Genomic DNA, 16,697 nt, shown 5'->3' with positions numbered 1-16,697 from the left:
TCTTGCCCTATTCACCCCACCCCCGCCCTGCCCTAGCACCCTTCCCTACCCCCCACCCCCTTGTCTATCCCTCTGGCCCCCTGTCCCTCCCCTCGCCCTAGCCCCTACCCACCCCCTCACTTCCCCTCTCGCCCCTACCCTCCCCCTCACTTCCCTCTCGCCCCTACCCACCCCCTCATTCCCTCTCGCCCCTACCCAACCCCTCTCGCCCCTACCCACCCCCTCACTATCTCTCGCCCCTACCCACCCCCTCACTCCCTTTCGCCCCTACCCACCCCCTAATTCCCCTCTCGCCCCTACCCAACCCCCCTCGCCCCTACCCACCCCCTCACTCCCCCTCGCCCCTACCCTCCCCCTACTTGCCCCTACCTGCCCCCTCTAAGCCCTCGCCCCTATCTAGCCCTTCAACCGCCCCATTCCCCCTCGCCCCTACCTAGTCTCTCCTCCCCCTCCCTCAACCCTACCTAGCTACCTAGTGAGCATATCACTTTGCTGTGGTGTACTCATCTTGTTCTAGTTGGGATTCTTGGACTATGACCCTATTTGCGGTGTTACTCGGGCTTATGGTAATCCATCTTTTCGAGAAGAGTGTTGTTGCACAAAAGTATGGCAAGGTTCATCTGCAACTGCAAGCATGGACCAGGCTATGCGGCTATGCAATCATACATACTGGGTTCCTGCTCAGTTACAAGCTTAAGGCGATTGCAATCAGGAAAACATGTACGGATGCAGTAGCTAGTGTTTTTCCTTCACAGTTTTTTCAGTATTCCTCTCACTGAGACGGTGAGCGGTCTTGTGGCGGGCAACCTGTAGCAAGGCTACAGTCACTTCACAGGACATACAGTTGGACAGTGGGTTACACTGGGACTGGTTCACACTGGACGGACCCTCTGGACGGACCTCTGGTCTGGGAGTGACACGTGGTAGGGTACCTACCGACGACCGAAGGTGGTCTAGTGGACCTCGTGGCCAGGTCACCACATGGCTGACATTTATGAGCTGTTGGTGGCCCTTTATGATGGTACATAGGAGTAGTAGCGGTTGGTCATCGGGATCATCCTCTTCACCTTTGGTCCGGCGTCGTCGAGGTAGCGAGTCTTACACAGAGCATTGCTTCACCATCCCTGCACATCTGAGCCTCGACACCCCTCTTGTACCTGTGAGTTCTGGGCTGGAGCTGAGTGTGCTGCCACGCCAAAGTCTGTACATGGTTCTTTGAGCTAGTCGAGTCCACATGTTCTGGTTCACTGTTGTATCTCTGTTGTTATCCATTGTTTCTGTGTTTCATTCTGTTTGAGAGAGTTTCCATTTGTTTGAGTGAGATTGTCACACACATTGCACTGAGGGACACCCACACTGTAGAGAGCACAACACATTATCCGCGCTACAATTGCACCACACTATGTTCCAGTAGATTTGACACTCATAAAATCCCAGATAACATGGGCTTTATGAGCTACCTCGACTGTAGGAACGACGAGAAGAGAGTGCGATAAAGAGAGCTGCAGATTTCGGGTCAGCTACAGCTCGGCATCAAACTCTATTAAACCCTCACACTATTAAAACAAGTGAGTACTACACTCACTTAGCATTGTTGCTCTGTGTTTTCAGCTTGTGTGTTCACCTCGTGTCTATCTTGTAAGAAGTTAAGACTGCAACATGCCTAAGGGAAAGGAAAAAACTGTGGGAGAGTCGTCGTCTTCTCCGAGTTTACAGGTTATTTAGTTTTTGCATAAATTTGTCAAATGAAACTGTATGATAAGCAGGAGTCTCTTAGTGTATGTTTATGGCTCCGAAACCTTACCTCGAGATTTCAATAACATTGAATTTTTTTATAGTTATACATCTCTAATGACCGGGATCAGGTGTGTGGCATGTTGGACTCTGTCGTGTCTTGAAAAATTATAGGAATTATGCATACTGTAGGATTGAGCTGAGGAGCTCAACTCTGTCTACTGGTGGGGGAATCACAAGAAAGAAACTTAAGTCTTTGACATTTATTTGATTGCTCTTGATAACTTTGAAGCCGGCAATAACTTACAAAGTGCTCGAATGATTTTATATGGGTTTCTCTGGAGAGCTGGTGTGTATATAGCAGGCAGGTAAGTGGGATTCCGCATATCCATTGCTGCTATTGAGCAGCATTCGAGACCCTTTTGGTATTTGAGCAGCATATGAGACTTTAGTTACTCACATTAGGTGATCACTTACAACATAAGTACTTCACTTGGTTTCTATTTACTTCAATTCAGGTCCTGATGAAAGGGAACTCTGGTTTAGCCAGCATGAATAAGGTCTGATATAGACTATCAAAAAATAGTCTACACTGCGCTTGATATGATAATGGACCTATAAGAAGGTCTGTCAAATGTCATTCCCTCTGAATGATATAATTTTGACTCTCAACTTTGGAAATGGTAACCTAAAGCTGTAGGTGTATGGTACTGACACTGGTGTATGCTCTTTACTATCCTAGTCCTTGGAAGCATTATACTACAACTGACACTATAACCTGGTATAGAGGTAGTAAGCATTCATGATGAGCTAGTTCTTTTAGGGTGCTTCTTGAATTAAGTTTCGTTGCTATTAATATGCTAAATTATATTGACATAGCCTGAAGTAGGGCTTGTACTTCTGGCTAACTTGGGATCTTTCATATGGGGTGATGACTCCCTGATGTACTGAGGGCTGTGGCTCTATTTTGAGATGATTTACTTGCCCCCTTGGAGTCCATCCACCAGGTGGATTTTTACCAGTTGGTTGGTAGCAGGCTTCACGTTTCTTGGGGTCCCATTGCAGAGGGTCCAACCGGCACTCTCGACGATTGGCTTCAGTTTTCAAGCTTCGGGGCCCCACCAACACCCTATCTTCTCCCTTTTCTGACTCTCTTTGGACAATATATGGCTTCAATAGCCTACTCCAACAACCAAATTGGAGGATAAGGTCACCGACACCAACAACCACAACAAGAATCTCATGGTTGGTAATGTTAAAAATATTCTCACGAGACTTTCCAAGATCGAGCAGGTGATGGAACAATGGCTCCAACCACAAGAAGAATCTCATGGTTGGTAATGTTAACAGCATTCTCACGAGACTTACCAAGATCGAGCAGGAGATGGAACAATGGCTCCAAGAGAATGAAGGATGGGAAAAGGAATACACTACATGGAGATAAGAGGAGGAGGTCATGCAAAAGGCCATGACGGTCTTGAAGAGCACAATGCAATAGCAGATTGATCTATTCAACGGAGAAAGAGCCTCTCTTTGTGATGAAATCACGCATACAGAAGACGAGATCACCACCGAAACTCAAGAGGATTTCAGGGAGCAACTAATCAAATCTCTCACCGAGAGCATTGATGGGGAGCTAGAAGCCACCAAACAAGGTTGGGTAGAGGTGGTTAAGTAAAGCATCAAGAAAGAGGCAAAGTAGAAAAAAGAGGAGCTCCTACTTGTGCATACCACCATAGAGGAAGAGATGAGAGATGCGGTATATCCGATGCCTCAACATATGTTGTTGGGCGCATTTTCGACACCCTATTTTTTGTAAATTTGTACATATGGATATAACGTCCAATGTCAAAAGTGTGTGGCTTTCTTCTTGTGGGTTTTCTAGAGAAAGCACATGTACATGTAGGGCAAGTCGCTAGTGTAGCGTCAGCTGTCGGGTTACTGTAAGTGAGTTTCTTAAAGTGAGACTTGGATATAACTAAAACTTTAGCCAAAGTTCAGAAATTTGCAGGTTTTGGGTCGTTGTAACTTGTGCCTCCTTGATGCTTTTGGATGCAATTTTTTTGCCCTCGCCTTGCTTGCTCTATGTGTAGTCGTATTGGGATAGCTCTCTGCTCGTGTCAATTTTGCACATAGCGGCGTGTAGATTCAATTTTGGTCATCTTCAGCTTTCTTGCCAGTCATTTTTCAAGTTTTTTTCCAAGCTTTAAAGTGCCCCAATTGGAGTTATGCTCTTCAGGTTACGAGTAGTTCTTTGTAGGGTTATGGCTATGGCAACCTAGTGGCGAATTGTGTGCAGACAGATTAGGAGGGCATGTATCTATGAATTGTAGAATTGATGTTGAAATTGTGGGTTTGTGATGTTCAATTGTGAAAGGTAAGGCCCTTGTCTTCATATGCATTGGTTGGCGTGGAAGCATAGGTCTTTTGGTTGGGGTTTACTAAGAGTTGTTTTGGTGTACTTTTTGGTGTTGACGTTGAAGTTTGAACGCTCTTGGGCTATAAAGCTATAGGGGTGTCCCACTTTTTCTTTTGCCCAACAACATGTGACCCACATTGAAGAGAAGAAGGATTCCACTCCTGAAATGGATGGAAAGGGGCTATGGCTATTGACTTGAACATTTTTTCTACATCCAATGGTTGAGAGTCCGTTCTTGTTTGCAACTTTTGCGCGTAGAACAAAAGCATATCGTATGTTTGGTCCATTACATTGTAGTTGTAAATCTTTCTTGTTAAGGTGTCATTGTGTCTTGTTTCAAGCTTTAACAAATTTACACAATATGTATTATAGTCGCCACTAAGTTAATCGCCGTAGAACTCCAAGGAACTTGTTTCGAGCTTTAAACAACTTACACAAAATGTATTATAGTCGCTACTAAGTTATTCCCCATAGGACTTTAAAGAATTTGGGTAAGTTAGGGAGCCATCTTGTCGATCTTACAATTGTGTCAATGTGTCATCTTTTGAGCTTTAAAGAATTTACACAGAATGTATTATAGTCGCTAACAACTTAATCTCCATAGAACTTTAAAGAATCTGGCTAAGTTAGGGAGCCATCTTGTCGATCTTACAATTGTGCCTATTGTTCTTCAGTCATCTGATCCCTGAAACTGATTTTGATGGTTGTACAAATCATTGAGGTTGCACATTATTCAGCCATTTTGAACCCACTAGTCTAACTAGATGATTAGATTAATGCAAGAGACCATTAAGTGCTATAAAACGTAAACCAGTTTTGGCTGGGGTTATTGCAGCGGAGGGAAGAGATATCCAACTTGTAGATGCACCAGTTTCTGGAGGTGTGAAAAGGGCTGCTGATGGGACCCTCACGGTAGGTTGAATTTCTTCTGGATCAAGCTTTTTTCCAATGCTTCCCTGTCTTCTTTTGATCAGTTTTATCTGAGAATAGACACACCACTTAGTAATCACAAGCATCTGGATGAGATTCACCTAGGGTTTAGTCAATACTCTGGATTTGTTGTGTATTTTGATTTATGTCCTTCTGTTTCTGCCTTTTATCTAATATGAGAATAGACATGCTAGTTCTCATCCCTAGATATGTAGGTGATATTTCCTAGATGTTCGGTAACTGTTTTGACTAGGTCATGTGGCAGCTTCATGCACAGGTAGGGTTTTGCATGAGCAGAGACAGGAAATAGAGGAGCAGGAAAGAGCCATTTTCTCAAAGAAAACTAAAGAGATAGCATATGTCGTTGAGACGAACGTCACCTTTCCTTTGGCCAGAAACCTGATAAAACCTTTATTTCAAAAGGAGTAGTGTTTTTCTATGGCCAGAGATGAAAAAAAAACTCGTTTCTAAAACCTTTTGAAATGTTTTATGGGCTTCCTGTTTCTGAGGTTTCTGAGCCCAGAAACGTGTTTCTTGCTTAGTATGCAGCCTACTCGCCTTTGATGCTGGCTACACTTTGGATTATCAGTTACTTTCCTCTCTTTCTGTTGGTCACATTTTGGAACCCGTGCTATTCGGCGAGTACTTCATGCCCACAGGCAAAATTTAGGTGTCTTTGAATGATGGTGTCTGACGCACTCCCAGAGCATCTCAAACCAAACCAACTCAGCGTGAAGTTTTAAACCATTCTTCAGATACATGAAACTTGTACAAAAACTTTAATTAGATACACTTAAGGATAGGTGCATGCATTCAGTAGATTTTCTTTCTGTCAATGTACTAGCACTAGCTTCAAGAGATTTTGTTTGTTTCTTCCTTATTTTTGGTACATTTTTCCAGATAGTTGTATCACTCATGAAATTGTGGTAACGTTCTGTCCTCATAGGTCATTTGGCCCATAGGAGATACTAATGGGTTGATTTCTTTGCATAAATAGGTGTTTTGAGAGAGTAGGCTATCATGATGTTTAGTTGTGTATGCAGATAATGGCAGCAGGTTCAACAGAGGCCTTTAGAAGAGCTGGTCAAGTTTTACAAGGTTTCATTTTGAAGTCTAATCATTATTTATGCAAACATTACTTATTTCAGGTTTATTTAATTTTGATGGTTTGTCTTTTGAAGCATTAAGTGAGACATTGTATGTCATTGATGGTGGAGCTGGCAAAGGAAGGTATGCAATGTCTCAGCTCATTAACTTTTACGTCTCAGAAAGACACTTGCAATAAACAGAAGCTTCTTTGGAATTTAATAGGACCTGTTTCTCTTTGAAGATTAAAACGAAGATAAAAAATTTACTAAGAGGTTTATGTATGTGCTCTTAAAAATCACCTTTGCAATTCTCGCTATGGGTTTGATGTCATTAACATGGCTTTGCATGCAAGGGCTAGTTAGTGTGGCGCCGAAGGCTTGGAAATGATTTATAGGTGAAAATAGGCTGTACAGAAACCTCAAACATTCTTGAGAGCTAAAAGGTTGGAGCCACGAGTACCTTTTATACAGTGAGGCATCTTAAGAAAGTATGCAATGTGATCTGCTTTCTGTTCTTGATTAGAGAGAACCAAGTATAGTTCCACTGTGATTTGGACAAAAGTGGAAAATGCTGACAATAGGATGATGCATACTTCCGATTTTGAGAAGATAGAAATGAGAAGCCTAGATGGGAGTATGTGCCATTTTGGCAAGTTTTGCTAGGGATAAACATAGAGTATAATACATCAACCCGGTCAAGTTGAACTTATCGCCCGCCCCCCCCCCAAACCCCAACCCCCCCCCCCCCCCGGGCCGCGTGCACGTACCTGCAACCCCCACCTCTCGCCATCGCTCGCACCTCCCCCCTCCTCCCTCGCGCTGTCTACCCCCCGCTGTCCAGCCCACCTGCGTGCTGCTGCCTTGCCTGAGTGTGGTACAGCCAGCCAGCGCGCTGCCCCGTCAGCCTTTCCCCTCGCACTCCTGTGCTCCTCCACCCCCGCTTCCGTTCGCTGGCTACCATCCCCCTGAAGGCGCCTCTCGACTTGCTGCGAAGGGATTGACCTCCTGACATTGCTTGTTGGGATTTCCTTAGAGGTTCGTCTTCTTCCGTCTCGCGTTCCATCACAGCAGCAAACACAGATGGAAGTTCATGCTCCACCCTACAGGGACTCTCAAGAAGACCCCTCGCCCAACCTTGGAGAGCCCACCATCCGACTTGCTCTTTCGCCGACAGAGCAAGTGAGCCTCGCAGCACGGTGGAGCGCCTCCAAGCGACCTCCGTCATCTGCAAGATCATCGGCATCCGCCCTAGCAAAGAAGAGGTGCATGATCTTCTCCAGGCCCGCCTTTTAGCAAAGGTGGGCAAGATACTTGACGTTTAGCTTCTCGAACGTGGCTATTACCAGATAGAGTATGAGACTCCCGAGATGGCGTCCAAGGTCATTGGGATGAGCCCCTTGGCCATCCGAGCAGTTCGAGCTCATTTTCGACAGTGGCGCCATGGTTTCGACTCAGCTACCGACGTGCTTGTCGAGGAGGTAGACCTTCTCATCTCAGTTTGCTTCCCCGGCCTGAGGAGGGAGTACCTTTTGTTACTATCCAGGATAGGCTTAGAGATTGGGACTGTTCCGAAGACACCTCGTACAGTAGCCTCCGTAGCTGCCAAGGCAGCTGGCATTCCCGCAGTACGTGTTCTGGTGTGGGACACCCACACCCTCCCGAAGGTCATTCTACTACATAGGTTGAGTGGTGGTTGCCTCTGCCAGAGCGCGAGTATTCGGGCCTCCCGAATCAGTGTTTCATTTGTCGTCAGATGGCCATCTTGCGAAGGCCTGTCCACGGAGGAGGCCTTGAGCTTCACCTCAGGCTCAGGGCCAGCCTCCTAGGGTTGGCCAACAACAGCAGACAGAGTCACAAGATACTTAGGCAGACTCACCCTCCGAGCCTAGAGTTCAGGCAGAGGAGGGCTGGCAGCAGGTTCGTGGTCGACGTCGACAGGGGCCACCATGCCAGCTTGGCCCGTCGGAGACTCTAAGCGAGTAGCAGTGGGTTGCCACAGGGAACCGTTTCGACCCTCTTTAGCAAGATGAGTTGCCAGCTCCGCCCTCCACTTCAGCCTCACCTTCCACAGTCCCCCCCCCCGAGTTTTCCTTCGCCCCTCCCCCTCCCCACCTTGCTCCTCTCCTTTTGCCGCTCCCAGCCCCCCTACTCCTCCCACTAGTCCCCTTGCCTCTACATCTTCTCCCGTCTCTGCCCCGCATCCGACCCATGGGGTAGGACCTTCCTTGGTTGCTACGAGATCTCTTGGTAGCGCTTTTGCCAGGAGTCGCTTGGCAAGGGAGGGACAGCCCTTCTTGCCTACCCCCCTTTTGGTGCAGACTTCTCCCTATGTAGCAGCTCCTCGTGGACTGACGTGCTTCGACATTCTTTGCGTGGGATTTCTTGGCCTACGACTTCACGCAGTTTCTCGGCGACCCTGCACCAGACTTTGAGGCAGCTTGTTTCAGAGTTGATGCACTGTTCCTTGCTGCAGAGGGATAGAGGCTGTGGACTCAGCAGTTGGCTTCTCTTTTTCCTTATGTGGCAGGGATCAGACTGAGTGGACCCTGGTCTCAGTGATGGAGTGGTTGCAGGCACAGGCCCTCGAGTTCGCTCACCACACGGGAGACCTGGGGATTACAGACCTTGTGGCCGTTGGCCAAGTTTTTAGTGACACCTCAAGACTCGGCAGGATGTAGACACATTGTGATACACTTTTTTGCCGACACGCAGAGCCCATCATGCTATGTATATATACATGAGGACTCTTGGACAGAGGAGGTTGCCCTACGTAGGGCACACTCTTCTTGGGCATGGGCTAGACAGTCTTTGCAGTCACGCCTATCTCGTGGACGCTCGGATGCGGATTACTCTCCAAGCGGTTAGCTGCTCATGAGGATTTTCTCATGTAATGTGCAGGGATTAGGTGGGCCCTAATTTCAGCGCCAGCCGGGTCGATTGCGTGAGGAGCTTCAGCGATGACTTGTGGGTGGAGAGATTGATATTATTATGCTGCAGGAGCATCATTCATGTGAGAGCCGCATTAGACGATGTGGCAAGCTTTTGCGTGGGCGTTTTGAGACATTTTGGTCAGCTGCATTTGGACCTGGTGGTATGCAGGGAGGGGTATGTATGACTATTGCGGACTCTTGGCAGCAGGACACTATGGGCAGAGGTATTATTGTGCCTGGCAGGGCTCAATGCATTACTATTCAGGTTCAAGGTTGCCTCTTGGGTTTCCTGAACATTTATGCGCTCAATGTGGCTAGTGCACTTGCAGAGTTTTGGTCTCACATTGTAGAGTCTCTGCTGCATGCAGAGCAATGGTGCATTGGAGGTGACTTCAATATGTTGGAGGACCCCTTAGACAGACTTGGTGGTAGCCATGCTACTGTGCACGGAGCTGAGATGGCAGCTTGGGAGAGGCTATGTATGACTTTGAGGGTTTCAGATGTTTGGCAGCACTTTGGCTTTGTGAGGCCCCCAGACAGCTTGGCCTTCTCTCGCTCGGACTGCAAAGTGGGAGGAGTGAATCTCAGATAGATCGCTTCTACGCTAGTGACCACATTTGTGACTTGGGAGGGTGAGTTTGTATCTTTGCTGGGACATCTTTTTAAGACCATGCACCAGTGATCCTCACGGTGATGGATAGACAGAGGAGGGGGAGCACGATGCTACCAATCCCTGAGAGGATCTTGTTGGACTCAGAGCTCAGAGAGCGAGTGGTGGCTCTTTGGCCAGAGGGCCTAGACACGCAGGACTCTCTTGCCGACAGAGTGGCCTCTAGACTTGCTCAGCTTAGTCACTCAGACAGTCCTTGGTTGGAGGAGCGGTTGCAGCAGGCTCGCCAGGAGCTTGCCAGCATAGAGGAGAGGTGTCATGAGTTTTCTTTTCATCGACAGGCATCTCAGTGGACCCAGGTGGGTGACAGAGTGACTGGGGCATTGTTTGAGGTAGTGGGACCTCGTCATGCGCACACCAATGTCAGCCAGTTGAGGAGACCTGACGGGTCAATTGCTTCAAAGCCAGAGGATATGCGTGCAGTTGCTACGGACTTCTATCGTGACTTGCTGTCATCAGAGTCTTAGTCAGAGTGTCACGATGCATGCTGGGAGCAGGTTTGGGCACAGATGCCTTGCCTTGTGACCGAGGAGATGCGTTAGAGACTTAAGCTGCCTCTCCAGCTAGAGGAGCTCCATGTGGCCCTTAAAGCACTTCCCCGTGGTAGTTATCCCGGGGAGAATGGTTTGACTCCCAGTTTTTTCTTGGAGTATTGGGACTTGCTAAGCACATACCTTTGCAGCGCTTTTCAGTACATCTTGCACACAGGAGAGATGTCTGACAACATGAGTGAGGGCTTGATCTACCTCATTCCCAAGGAGGGAGGCTCCTTGGATGAGATTCAGCAGTGGGACCCATCACCATCCTCAACTCATCCTACGAAATTATAGCAAAGGCTCTGAGCTTGAGGATTCTGCCACTTCTAAAGAGCATTATACATGGGACCCATACAGATTTTGTCAAGGAGCGTAGTATCCTTGACAACATCTTCACTTTTTGGGAGACGTTGGCCCTCGCTTGCCTCCGAGTTGAGGATCTGGTGATACTTCTTCTCAATTTTGAGGAGGCCTACGACAGAGTGGACTGGGACTTCTAAGAGGGTACTTTACGCAGGTTGGGCTTCTCAGATGCTTGGATCAGAGGTGTGTCAGCTCTCTACAGACGTGCACACAATCAGGTGCTTTTGGCAGGAGGTAGAGGAGAGTGTTTCATGCTCACACGCTCGGTTAGACAAGGCTTCCCTCTAGCCCCCTTCCTCTTTCTATTCTTTGTTGAGGCGATGAGTAGTTTCTTGGTTTCACAGCAGGTGGGTTTACATGGCTTAGCGCTCCCTATTCGGGACAATGAGCTATTGGATGCTGAGTTTGGAGACGACTCAGCTTTGTACTTGGAGGGCCAAGAGGCCAACCTGCACAGGTGTGAGCAGGCTCTAGAGACGTTTTGTTGTGCATCAGGCGCACTGATCAATTGGAGGAAGATGGTGGCTTTTTGGGTTGGCAGTGCTTCTACGCCTGATTGGCTGTAGGTGAGGGTTTTAGATGGATTCCCCCAGGGGTTGCAGTTTGCTACTTGGGATGTCAAGTTAGCCTGGACTTGTCCCTTGAGCAGCAGCATTGGAGTTCGGCACGATCTTTTTGGCAGGCTGAGTTGTAGTGGCCAACCAGATGATGTTGGCTACTATTTGGTACATTACATCTTGTTGGATCTTTTCAAGCTCCTGCATCAGCCAGGTAGAGAGGCGTTGATCAGGAATTTTCTTTGGTCAAGGCATGATACTCAGATAGCCCGGGCCAAAGTAGCATGGAAGGTCATCAGTCTACCTTGTTCTCGGGGGGGGGGTGGGGGTGGGGATCATTGACCCAACACAGCAGAGTAGAGTCCTTCTTGGGAAGTTTGTTGTTAGAGGACTGCTTCTAGGGGAGGAGCCCTGGAAGGATTTTTTGCTTCAGCGGCTTCGAGCTCGAGTGCCTTAGGCAAGAGGCTCTTGGAGACCTTCCATCAGATGGATCTTTACAGAGATGCGCACAGTTGGTCTGAGCAGGAGACTGGAGGATCGTTTTGCTGTGAGCCTTCTTCGTTCTTGGGAGCAGCTGCGGAGAGGCCTGGAGCAGCACCAGCCCACTTGCACGGAGGAGCGCTTGAGACAGCCCCTTGTTTGGAACCCCATGGTCAGCACTCAAGAGGCCACTTGGTTGTTAGTAGGCCTCATGTTTCTTGGGGTTCCATGGCAGAGGGTCCAACACACTCTAGGTGCCACGCACTCTAGGTGACACGCACTCTAGGTGATTGGCTTCAGTTCTCAGATTTGCCAGAGGAGTTACAGAGCATTCAGCCGCAGGGCATGAGGGGAGTGCAGAGCATGTGTCAGGACATCACAGAGGCAGTACCCACTAAGTGGCTCTCACCTCTAGAGGCAACAGCTCCCAGATGGATGGGGGCCTTCACGCGACTGGAGGTCCTCATCGCAGTTCGAGCTTGCTCAGAGACTGTGTCCTCCATGTTCTTTGAGATACAGGGCGAGGGTCTACTACAGAGAGTCTCAGTAGAGGCTCCACAGGTTGTAGAGTGTTGTTTTCAGAGGATCTGAGTAGTGGGCACCTGCTGGAGGACTTGTGTCATTGATCTTGACCCAACAGCTCTTGAGACAGGCCATTGGAGGCTTTGGTCTTGGGAGAGCTGCCCACTGGCACGTGTGCAGTGGGATCCTAGAGAGTGGTTTTGTACTCACCCTTTCTCCTCAGCTGATTATCGAGGGGTCCCCTTCTTTCAATACACTGTTCGATTGGGACGTCACATACTGGCAGCACAGAGAGAGGCTCGTCCTGCTGCAGCACCTCATTGGCAGGAGGAGGGTCTCACAGCTGAGTTCCTATCAGCTTTTTGGGCGAGGTTGTGGGACGCCAGACAGCCGCAGTGATTCACGTTGTTCCAGTGCCTGGTTGCACATCGAGCTACAACAGTGGGGAGCTGGCTAGTACAAAGTGGCCTTTCGGGCCTCGGCAGCATGTGCAAATTGTGACCATCCTTTGGAGAATCAGTGTCACTGTCTGTGGGACTGCCCTACGGCACAACAGGTTTGGCTTCGGGTCCTTCGGCTGATGCCAGCTCTTTCCATAGCACGGCAGTACACTTGGGGGGCAGCTGCTTGGTCCACTCTCACGGGCCTTGCATTACAGTTTGAGCTATCCTCCACCACCAGGATGATGGTGATACAGGGGGGTCGACCTACAGTCCAGCCAGCTACTGAGCTTACTCCACAGGAGTGGTGCAGTGAGAGAGAGGTGTGTTGGGAACTCGTCTATGGCTTGACACTCTCGTTCATCGGGCCCGCTACTTCGGCATCTTTGAGGCTCGCCTTGGCCACCAGCAGAGACTGTTGGAGATTTTTGGCTGGAGCTGATCCATACTCTTAGGGGACAGTTCGAGAGACTTTAGGGCAGCTCCGACCGCATGCGGGAGCGTAGAGAGGCGTTCCTTCGACTTTGGCGCCCTGGGCCTTTCTTCACCATGGTCTGGGGTGTGCTCAGATGGCACTACCCTCCACCTGTGGCTTTTCCCTTCTCCCATTTCCTGATTTAGCCCTCATTGTACATATGCTGGTTTTTCATTAGGAGAGTCTCCCCTTATGATTGTTGTAGCCCCCTCTAGTAGAGGTGGTTGTAGCCCTATAAGTAGTTTCAATAACTAGTAGAAGGATCTTTTTCTCGCGAAAATAAATAAATAATTTCCTCTAGGGCGGTTGACAGCGGACCATTTCAGAGCAGTTTCGCACTGCCTCTTCTTTTTCTCCTTTTGGCACTTTCGCTTTAGCGTGCTGTTGACTATGTTGAAATGATTATTATGCCAGAAATATCCTCTCTCTCAGCATTTTCTTCTTTTGTAAATAAGAAGCCATGTCTGCCTCTCTCCATAAAAAACAGAAAGTAACCCCCATTCTGACAAGCTGCATTTCTACAGAAAGTGAACATCACTAAGATGACCAAAAAAATGAGTAGTGCAAGAGCTGTTAAATCGAATGCTCATAAGAACAAAACACTTGTGAACAGTAAGTGGCAATGAAATTCTCAGAAGGTTTACTGAATAAACAATAGCAAGATTTTGTCTATAAAACTTGCTGCCACAGAGCATAAGAGGCATAGCTGGATGTAATTATTTAAACCATTTGGTTGAAATTCTAAATAAGAAACTTGCACTTGAATTTTAAAAGCATGAAACAGACCAAACTTAACTTTTTTCTGCCTTTTTGTTGAAATAGAAAGCCAGGATTGTCATGTCATGTTTTCTTCTTGACGCTGTATTGTGCACATAATTGCATCAACCGATTCATTGTGCTTTTGGAATTTGTCAAATGTGGTAAGTTATGTATCATGTTATGCAAGAGAATTTTAATAAAAATCTGAGGAAAGGTATAACAACTTTTTATGATCTATATATAGTATAAGTTCATAAGTTCATCAGCTCACTCAACACTTTGACTGATTTTCAATGTTTATATAGCGCTGTCAAGGTGGTTAATCAGTTGCTGGCTGGAGTTCATATAGCAGCTGCATGTGAAGCTATGGCATTAGGTTCTCGGTTGGGTCTCAATCCGCGAGACTTGTACCAAACTATTGCTCATAGCAATGGCAGCTCATGGTATGATATGTAATGTTTCATTGTTGCTTGCGTTTGTCCATGGTGTAGCACATTCATATTAGAGTTCCTTTAAGCATGAGAATTGATTCAAATAGGTGCTTGATGTAAATCTGCCACCATCATATAAGATCTGTAATGATGCCAATTCCCTTGTTAGAACGCAATTTTGTGGGAAGCTAGAAAATCTCATGATTGTGTCCATGAAAGACCAAATTGGCCTTTGAGTCGAATTGGAACAATTATCCATGTTTTCATGTATCATGGAAAGAAACAAAACGGTGTAGCTGTAACTCTGTGGTCTCCACAGGATGGCTAGTAATGTCCTTGCTACCTGAGCCTGTACCCGTGCATGCCATTTCTGGATAGCAAAAAATAGTTTAGCTGTTACTATGTGTTGTCCACAGGATGGCTAGTAATGTCATCACTGCCTAATCCTGTATACCCATCATCTTATCTTTGGGGAAAAAAAAGGTCTAGCTGCTACTGTCCATAGTAGGGCTGGTAATGTCTTCACTCACAAAGCAGCCTATATCTGTATGCAAAAGGTATATGATAAATATGATCTGTCGATATCTATGTCCAGCCTAGGGATATTGGAGTTCTTAGAATGAAGTACATAGGTGGCGGCAAGTTAGCCTCCCTCAAAGCCGCTGCCAGAAAGAAACTTTGACAGCCTGCAGTAGCCTTCTCCCGGCATCTGTAAGTCCAGAATAATATCTCATCCTTATGCTGGCATCTTCTCAGTTATTCTCGTACTTGTGAGGTAGGTACTTACTGTCTTGGGATGCGTGGATACTGGGTGTTCCATAAGTCAGAATCATATATGTCATAGATCTATCACGACAGAAACAGCAGGATTGATTTCAATACATGCATTATGGCATTTGATTATTCCAGGATGTTTGTCAACCGTGTACCACATATGCTAGATGCAGATTACACACCTTATTCAGCCGTCAACATCTTTGTTAAGGATCTTGTGCGTATGTTTCAAAATGTATTATCTAATGCAGTATCTTAATTCATTTATGCTGAGCTTTTATATTCTTTAGTTCTTTGTTCTTTAAGGGCATTGTGCTAAGTCAAGGAAAAAGTTGTGGGGTACATCTTCATCTTGCTGCTACAGCTCATCAACAGTTTCTTCTAGGTAAATTGGGGAGGTGCTGGGTGTTGCATAACATTTATTGAACATCTCAAGGGTAAGGGGTATTTTGATAGAAGCTGCCTTCTTTGTTCCTTCCATTACAGCTGCAGCTGGGGGATTTGCGTTCCAGGATGACTCTGCAGTTGTGAAGGTAGTTTCACTTAAGTCACTTTTAATACAAATCTTTAAATGAGGCTTGATAGTCAAGCTCAGTCGGGCAACTTTGGCAACATGCTGCATTTCTTAGAGTTTGGCAAAGTTGCTGTCTCAGTTGATATGCATGTTTGAATTGAAAGATTTACGAGAAACTTGCGGGCATATCAGTTGCTTGCAAGGAGGAGCCTGTGTCTGGTGATCTAGAGACCCCCCAAGGACCTTCAATACCTCAAGAAAGCTCTAAGGTTCAGGTCGTTTCTAAAAGTCAAGTGCTGGAAAGTCTTTGTGCGGAATGGCCCAAAGATCCAGTGAACGAAATAAGCAGGCTGGAGGAAAGCAAGCAGGCAAAAGTCCTTGTAGTCCTTGATGATGATCCAACAGGCACACAGACAGTACATGGCATAACAGTGCTAACTGAGTGGTAAGCCCAAAGCATTTTGTGTTTTAGAGGTGTCACTAAAGTTCCCAGATTCTTTTTTCATTTTTCTGAGTGATGTCTTTGTAAGGTCGGTAGACTCTATAAAGGAGGAATTCCTCAAGCAATCCAGCTGTTTTTTTATCTTGACCAATTCAAGAGCTCTAAGCAGTGAGAAAGTAATGTAAAAGCCATTGTTTTAAATTATTTCCATTTAAGAGCCTGCACCCGTGAGGTTCTGAAAGTCTTTTCACCTTTCCAGGCTTCAATTTTGGTTCAAAATATTGCCACAAATGTTAAAGCAGCTGCTACTCTGACTGACAGACCCTTTACCATTGTTTTGAGAGGTGATTCGACCCTTCGAGGGCATTTTCCTGAGGTCAGTTTGGTATGATATCTTCTACCATTAAGTCCTTGAAAGGCTCTGCAAAAAGTTGTATTGCCTAAAAAAATTCCAACAATCAGGAACTCGATGCCGTAGCATCAATTATAGGTGAAACAGATGCATGGATTATTTGCCCTTTTTTCCCACAAGGTGGACGCTATACGATTCATGATGTTCACTATGTTGCTGATGATGACAAGTAAAGATCTGCACCATTTTGATTCAGACCTTCATGTAGTTTCATGATACGT

General features: G+C 46.8%; 1 protein-coding gene across 4 annotated transcripts in view; it reads left to right on the top strand.

Moving 5' to 3' along the window:
* The window catches only part of LOC147436264 (ketose-bisphosphate aldolase class-II family protein), a 221,722-nt gene that overhangs the window by 86,372 nt on the left and 118,653 nt on the right, over positions 1-16,697 (top strand). For 3 of the 4 annotated variants that reach the window (XM_086489196.1, XM_086489193.1, XM_086489195.1), the window contains exons 16-26: positions 4,989-5,065; positions 6,127-6,181; positions 6,265-6,313; positions 14,209-14,346; positions 15,244-15,325; positions 15,415-15,493; positions 15,595-15,641; positions 15,787-16,067; positions 16,153-16,240; positions 16,324-16,449; positions 16,527-16,645. In XM_086489196.1, coding sequence (XP_086345322.1) covers positions 4,989-5,065; positions 6,127-6,181; positions 6,265-6,313; positions 14,209-14,346; positions 15,244-15,325; positions 15,415-15,493; positions 15,595-15,641; positions 15,787-16,067; positions 16,153-16,240; positions 16,324-16,449; positions 16,527-16,645 — 1,141 coding nt within the window. The remainder of the gene's footprint in view (positions 1-4,988; positions 5,066-6,126; positions 6,182-6,264; positions 6,314-14,208; positions 14,347-15,243; positions 15,326-15,414; positions 15,494-15,594; positions 15,642-15,786; positions 16,068-16,152; positions 16,241-16,323; positions 16,450-16,526; positions 16,646-16,697) is intronic. The other variant, XM_086489194.1, reaches the window with a different exon arrangement.

The sequence above is a fragment of the Adiantum capillus-veneris genome, chromosome 18 (genome assembly GCF_014529385.1).
Source record: "Adiantum capillus-veneris isolate H3 chromosome 18, ASM1452938v2, whole genome shotgun sequence".
In the NCBI taxonomy this organism is placed as follows: domain Eukaryota; kingdom Viridiplantae; phylum Streptophyta; class Polypodiopsida; order Polypodiales; family Pteridaceae; genus Adiantum; species Adiantum capillus-veneris.
The sequence above is the reverse complement of the archived record's forward strand: the minus strand, read 5'-3'. Positions and strand labels throughout refer to the sequence as shown.